The 7,088-nt window shown below is 58.5% G+C and overlaps 1 protein-coding gene across 1 annotated transcript; it reads right to left on the reverse strand.

The window, feature by feature from the left end:
- Positions 1-217: 217 nt before the first annotated feature.
- Positions 218-5,164, reverse strand: LOC118639918 (RIMS-binding protein 3B-like). The gene has a single exon (XM_036276568.1). The coding sequence runs from the start codon at positions 5,162-5,164 to the stop codon at positions 218-220; it is 4,947 nt and encodes a 1,648-aa protein (XP_036132461.1).
- Between the last annotated feature and the right edge of the window lie 1,924 nt (positions 5,165-7,088).

Below are 7,088 nucleotides of genomic sequence, written 5' to 3' on the forward strand. Positions count from 1 at the left end.
CTCTAGGGGCTGCTTGTCCTGTTTTCTTTTGGAAACATCTGAGTTCAGATTTAAGCCCCACTGCTCTCAGAGGTTAGGGGATGCTAAAGGACTGCCATTGGTTTCACACAGTGGTGCTCATGGAGGCAAGGAGGAGTACTGGTGAAGGGTCTGCTATGCTTGCTTCTCTGGCAGGGAGTGGGCAGCCAGAGGCCAATATTCCCTTGGATAGTCTTGCTCACTCTCCATGGAGGGACATGTGATCCAGCAGGTGGGCTGGGACAAGTCCTCTGTGGCTGCCTGACTCCCCATAATAGAATCCCTTGTCATCTACAGGCCCATAGACTGTGACCAGGTCCCCAGCCTTCAGTGACAGCTTGCCCTTCATCTGGCTCCCTGCTTGCCCATCATTTGGGTCATAGTCCAGAGCTGCCATCATGGTCATTGGAGTGCACAGTGGGGACCTCCTGGGGTTCGCTTGGGGCAGGGGGGAAGAGTTATGGGGGCTGGTGAGCCCCCCAAAGTTATCTAGGTGGGCCACAGAGGGCAGGTGCCCTTGCCCTGGCAAATGCCACCTCCTATCAGTCCTCTCCATGCCCTCCTCCACCTCAGCCACCAGGTGCCCAGGGATGTTGCCCACTTGACCATCACATTCCCCACGGTAGAAGCCATGGGGGTCCTGAGAGCCCCATACTTTCAGCAACTGCCCTTTCTGGAAGGTCAGCTCCCCCTCTGCAGCCTCAGGGTTGGCAGACATAACCAGGGGCTCATAATCAAAGAGCGCCACAAAGACCCTGACCGAAGTGTCCATGCCTGCCTCCAGCAATGGGGGGCCTCCACTGGACATCTTAATGACCTTGCTGGATGAAGCTGGACAAAGTGCAGAGCAGGGCTCATGGAGCTGGCTCTCTCTCTTGTCCCCTGGAGCCTGACCTCGCCCACTCTGGGTCCTAAGCTCCCTTCTCTGCTCTTGCCTCTCTGTGGCCCATGGACTGAAGCACAATGCCTCCTCCTCTTGCAAGATGTCATGGAAGTCAGACACATATTGGTGGTGGCTGGTGCCCATCTGGGGAGGTGTGAACACTTGGGAATCTTGCTTTTGCCTAAGAACCTTCTCAAGGGCAGTCTTTTCCTGGCATGCTTCTTTCCTGGGCCCATCCTCGGAGGACAGATGGACAACTCCCGGAGCAGGGCTTTGGCTGGTGTCTATGTGCCGGTAGTGGTCTTCTTCCCCCTGAGACTGGCCACTGGGCAGAGGGGGCTTGTGGTTCTGGGGACTCTTCTGAAATAGTAGGTCTTTTCTGTGGACTTCCCAGGCCTCTGCAGGCCCCTGGGTTTGGCTGCCAGCCCCTGCACTTGGACATTCTGCTTCTGAACTCCGGTTAGGCACTGGGGAGCGCCTCTTTGTGGGTTTTTCAAGGAATGCTTCTAGGAACTCAGCCAGGGGCTCCCCACAGCTTCTGGGGATGTGGGAACTGTCCTTTTCACTCAGTAGAGCCAGTGTCAGACTCTGAGGGCAGACAGGGAAGGTGTCTCTGCAGGGGGACATGTCACCACAGGTGTAACTAAGTGGAGAGGTCTCTGGCAATCTGTTACAGTTAAAACAATCGGAAGGGATCTGAGCCGGCACTGAATCCAGTGACTCTCCACAAAGCGAAATGGTTCTCACTGAGACTTTCTGGCACATGAGGGGCAGCTGGAGCTGGGACAATTCCAACAGAGTGCTCCCAGCAGTGGCATCCATGATCTCTGCAACCTTGAACCCATCAGCATACACAGCATAGCCAGTGACCTGGACTCCATTAGAGGACCCGGCTGAGTCGATAGTCACTGGGAGCCAGCTGACCACCAGGAGGCCTGGGGAGGTGTGACGCTCTACCAGCACATCCAGTGGAGGGTCAGGGGGTCCTGCCAAGGGCGTGTCAAAGATGATAGTGGAAGGCATGGTCTCCCAGCACACCTGCATTGAGTCCCATGGCAGCTGCACCTCCACCCGTACCTGGTACCGTGTGCTGGGATGCAGGTTGTGGAAGGTGTAGCTGCTCACACCTGCTGGGGTCAGGGCATGCTTCTGGTCATTGAGGTATATCACGTGTGGGTAGCTGCTGCTGCTGTAGATCCAGGTGATCTCGGCCGACGTGGCAGCAATATTCTGCAGGTGTAGTTCCTTGGGGGCCACACAAAGGACCCCTTCGGCCCCTAGGAGGAGTCTGGAGAAGCCCTGCTCCTCCACATTCTGTACTGAGCCCAGCCAACCTTCTTCTGTCTTGGCTTCTGAGATCTCTATTGCCACTTCTGTTTTGGAGGCTGCCCTCACCATCTGGCATGTCTCCCTGTTCACAGCTCCCTGAGCATTCCCAGGCAATAAGCTGTGACTAGTGTCTTCCCTTGAAGCTTTGTCCCATCCAGCTGGGAGCTGAGTAGGGTCAAGGTCAGGGGACTCCAGAGGGAGGCAGCCAAGGATGTCACTGTCTAGAATCTGCTCCACCAGGTTGGAGGGCACCAGGCCCCGCCGGCCGTCCTCAAGCTCTCCTTCATAGAAGCCATCCTCATCCATATCCCCAAAGATATATACATAATCCCCGGCTGTGAGGGGTAGCTCACTCTCAGGGTGCTCATTGGGTCCCTCAAATGGGTTGTAGCTATATCGAACCTGGAAGATTTTGAGCTTGGGGGTGTCAGGGGCCTCTGAGTCCTCCACTTCCAGGGTGGAGGACACACTGTCAGGATCTAGATCCTCTACTTCACTGGCTGTGTCCATGTCCAGAGTAAGGCAAGATGGCACAGTGGCCCACATGGATTCCACCTCAGAGAAGGAGTTTGATTGGGAGCTGGTTTTCTTGGCTTGGGGTCTGGAGTCCAGAGGTTGGCTGTCTGGGACTCTGTCTGGCACTTGGGGGACACTGTTTGGTTCTCTGAGAGCAACTGGGTGCTCTAGCAGAGAGGCTTCCTTCTTCTCCTGTTTGTCTCTGCTGGGTTGTGGAGATGCTTGGTCTTCAGGCCCTGGCTGGAATTTGATCCTTCTGCTATTCCTGCCTTGGGAATCTGGGGTTTGGGAGGTCTCCAGGGATTCCTGGGGATGGTGACCAGGTCGACACTGCAGCAACCTCATCTCCTCCCGGGCAGCCTGGAGATCACGCAATGCCTTCTTCAGGTCATGCTGCAGCTGTTGCTGCCTGTCTTGCCCGCGCGCCGCCTGCTGCAGCAGCTGCTCCACCAGCAAGCCTGCGGAGTCGCGCTCCTGGCACGCGCGGCCCAGCTGCTCGCGCACGTCGTTATTCTCGGATGCCACCTTCCGCATCCAGTCAGCTTGGGCCTGCAGCCGCGCGTTCTCCTTGGCCAGCCAGGCGCCCTTGCGTAGCGCAGTCTGCAGCTGTGCCTCAGCCTCCTCGCCACGCCGCCGTGCCGCCGCCGCCTGCGCCCCCAGCTCTTGGCACTCGTGCAGCCGCGCACCCAGCTCGCGCTCCAGCTCCTGCACCTGGCACTGCACCTCGTCGCAGGGTGCGCTCTGGACGCCCGCCTCCGCCTGGACGCCGCTGGTGGCCTGCTGCAGCGTCAGCTGCCTCTGCAGGCGCAGCACCTCCCGCTGGGACTCGCGCTGTAGCCGGTCCAGCTCGCTGACTTTGAGCCACTGGGCGCTGACCGCGCCCCCAGTAGGGTGCGGGGCGCTGCCGAGGCCCGAGGCGATGTGCCCCTGCAGCAAGTGGCACTTCTGCTGCAGCTCTTCTATCTGCTTGTCCTTGGCCAGCAGCGCGCTCGCCTGCTCCAACAAGTCCTGGGCGCGCTGGCGTGCGAAGGCCTGGCACAGCTCCAGGCCAACGCGGCTCTCCCCAGGCACAGGCGCGCTCACAGCCCGCAGGTTGGTTTCTTGCAGCTTGCGGGCCCGGTCCTCTAGGCGCCGAGCCAGGCCAGTTAGCTCTGCGTGCTTCACCTTGAGTCGCTTCACCTTCTCCTCTGCCTTGTCTGGGAAACCTGAGCGCCGCAGTTGCATGTTCTCTTCCAGCAGGCCAGAGCAGCGGCGTGCCAGCACCTGCAATGCCTCGGACAGCTCCGAGTTCTGCTTCACAAGCTCGCGGAAGTCCCGACTCCGTGGCGAAAGGGTTAGGGCCGCGCAGGGCTGGCTCCCGGAGTGTTCTCCTGTCAGGTCGCTAGGTCCCTCGTGCTGTGATGTTGGTGATGGTGGCAGAGGCGGCGGCGGGGTACTCGGGGAGCCCAGGATAAAAGTGTCTGGAGAGGAGGAGGCCCGCTCTTCGGATTCGGGGGCCTTGGGACGACTGGGGGTGCTGTCGAGCGAGCGGGAACGAGCTGGTGCCAAGGAATCGAGGGAGCCAGCGCGCGTGGGGAGCAGGCTGTCAGGGCAGTTGGAGCACGCTGTGGGCACCACGTCGAGGGAGCGGGAGCGCACGCGAACGTGGACGCTCGGGCCGTCGAGAGATTCGAGTCGACAGGCGAACTTTGGGGGACGGCGAGAGTCGCCAGTGGTCTCGAGGTGCAGCTCTTCCGAAGAATGCGCAGCCTGGGGATCCGGGGTATCGAACAAAACAGGGTGCCAGCGGAAGTGCTCCAGGACGTACTTGAGGAAGAGTTGGCGCTCCGCGTCGAGCGCCGCCTGCAGATGGCGAATGCGTGAGGCCTGCTCACCGTCGGTTTCCCAGCGAAGTTGCGCCAGCACTTCCTGCAGGCGACAGTGACACTGTGCGGCGGCGACTTGGGGCGCCCCCGCGCGGCCACAGTGGCCGCGGTTCACCAGTTCCGCGGCCAGCTGACGCTGCAGCTCCCGTGCCTGGCGAACAACGCTGTCGCGCTCGCGGTGCAGCAGCTGCTGCAGCTGCCGCATCTCCGCCTCCTTCCAACGCAGCAGCTGCCGGATCTCGGCCTCGCGCTCCCTCAGCACCTTCTCCTGCAGCTGCTGCAGCTCCCGATAGCGCTGTGCCTCCCACTTAGAGCGCAGATGGTCAACCAGCTGCTGCCGTTCCCGTTCCGCTGCCTCCCGCAGCTGGCGCGCCTGGGCCGCGAAGTGTCGCCGCTCCTCTAGCCCGCGCGCTCGCTCCGCCTCCAGCTCAGCCCGCAGCTTCTCTAGCTCCCGCCTCTGCTCCTCCAGCACCGTCGCCGTTGGGCCCGGACTAGCCAGCTTCTTAGGTGTCGCGCGGCTGCCACCAGAGGGGTTAGGAGAGTCCTTGGTCATGGTAGCTGCTGCCCGGCCAGGCGCCTCATGTCGCCTGGTCCAGGCCTCCGATCGCCAACGGCTGCCACCACAGCCGCTAACGGCCCCGCGCGCCCCTTCCGGCGCCCCGGGGGTCTCCGCGCGCCCCTTCCGCCTCTGGGCGTGTTCTCTCACGCCTTGCTACAGGTGTACAAGCCCTCGCTCCTCTCCCAGTTGCCTAGTCAGGGGAAGGACTCTCGACACTCCTGCTCAACCCACCCTGTGTCCTTCCCAGGATGCCTGGGGGTCTCTCTGGCTCCAGACCTTTCCCTGTTCTTAGCATCATGCCCCTTGCGACTGACCCAGGCACTCTCCTAGGCACTGTACAATCCCTTTCAGGCCAACAGGCTGATAGGAAGTCAGGCTGCTCCTCTGGGCCTGGGGAAAGAGGCTCCGTGTGTGGGTCAAAATCACAGAAAGGGTGTAAGCAGACCCACCTGCCCTGCCATGGGTTTAGGTGGCTGAAAACTTACAACAGGATATGCCCAAAGCTAGGGGAGAGTGCATTTGATGCCTGCACCGGTACTGTGCCTACCCATGCTAAGCAATGGCATACATTATCTATTTAAACCTCTTATGCTTACAGATAGAAACTTTTGAGCCCACAACTTGGGCATAGTGCCAGCTGAGACAGGAGAAGGGCTTCTTCAAGGACCAAAGTCCTGATCAACAAAATTCTGCTTCCAGAGTCCATGGACACTCTGACCTATGGGCCCATTCTCAGGGTTGCAGCTGTGAGGACCCCTCCCCAGTCTTGCCCCCAGGGAGAGTCACATTCTGCATCTGCAGACAGGAAGGTCAAGTAGAGCCAAGAGTGCAGTACTGGCCAGTTTGAGAGGCAAGGTGGGGAAGTGGGAGAATGAGGCTGCCATGAGGGCCAGCCTGCCCTTTGGTCTCGCCCTGGAGTGCCTGGGGCTGCTTGCTTCTACAAAAGATAAAGCCAGAGGCCCCTATGGGCCCAGCTGGGTCCCCACACCACCTCCCTGGAAACAGCAAGACCAGAGAACTTTTCATGGTTCTCCAAGGGTAGTGTGATCAGCTGGTTAGGGTTGAAGGACCTCTGGAGTCAAATAGTTCTTTAGCTTCTTGTGCCACTTCCATGTCCTCATCTATAAAATGGACCAATAATGCAGCACTTTTCTGAGCTGTGTGACCTCCCAGAGTTCCCGGACCTCTCTGAGCATTCATTTCCTCTGTTTGTGAGGTTTCAGTGAGGTGAGAGCAGAGTGCCTAAAAAAGAGCAAAGCTCTGGTTAACAGCTCACTACTTTTAATTCAAGTCCCTTTTTGGCAGGTAAAGAAACTGAGGACTGCAAGGCAAGGATTTGGCTGACACTGGTCAGGGCTGCTATGGTGGAAGCAGCACAGATACTCTCTGTGCTCCCTGGACTCACTCTGGATGCAGGTAGGAGGCCTCAGAGACCTGGGTTTCCATCTAGGCTCTGCCACTTTTTGATTGAGTAACCATAGCTGGTTACTTCACCTCTCCCAGCTTCTACACAATGTGTGCATTGATAGCACCAACCTTTCAGAGTTGGACAGACACCAGGACTCTCTTAGCTGAGGGCTAGGTGTGCAGTAGGAGTGGCACCAAAGTTCGGGTCAGTTTTCATCTTCCCAACCAGGGTTTGGACTGGACCCTCACAAGCTCCTTCCAGGAGTCTGAAGAATACCTCTGGCTCAAAGACCTCTGTTGTTCCCCCTTGCCTGATGCAAAAATAATAACAATGTCCATAGCAGGTCAAGAGCCTGCCAGGTGCCATGCTAAGTGCTTTCCATACATTATTATTATTTAGTTAGTTAGTTAGTTAGTTATTATTTTTTATCCTCACCTGAGGACACTTTTGCATTTATCTTCAGATAGAATGGGAGGAAGAGAGGGAGGAAGAGAGAGAGAGAAACATCAA

The sequence above is a fragment of the Molossus molossus genome, unplaced genomic scaffold (genome assembly GCF_014108415.1).
Source record: "Molossus molossus isolate mMolMol1 unplaced genomic scaffold, mMolMol1.p scaffold_m16_p_22, whole genome shotgun sequence".
Lineage (NCBI taxonomy): Eukaryota > Metazoa > Chordata > Mammalia > Chiroptera > Molossidae > Molossus > Molossus molossus.

Bases quoted from the DNA above. Each gene is read 5' to 3' on its own strand.
- LOC118639918 (XM_036276568.1), bottom strand. From the start codon at position 5,164: ATGACCAAGGACTCTCCTAACCCCTCTGGTGGCAGCCGCGCGACACCT.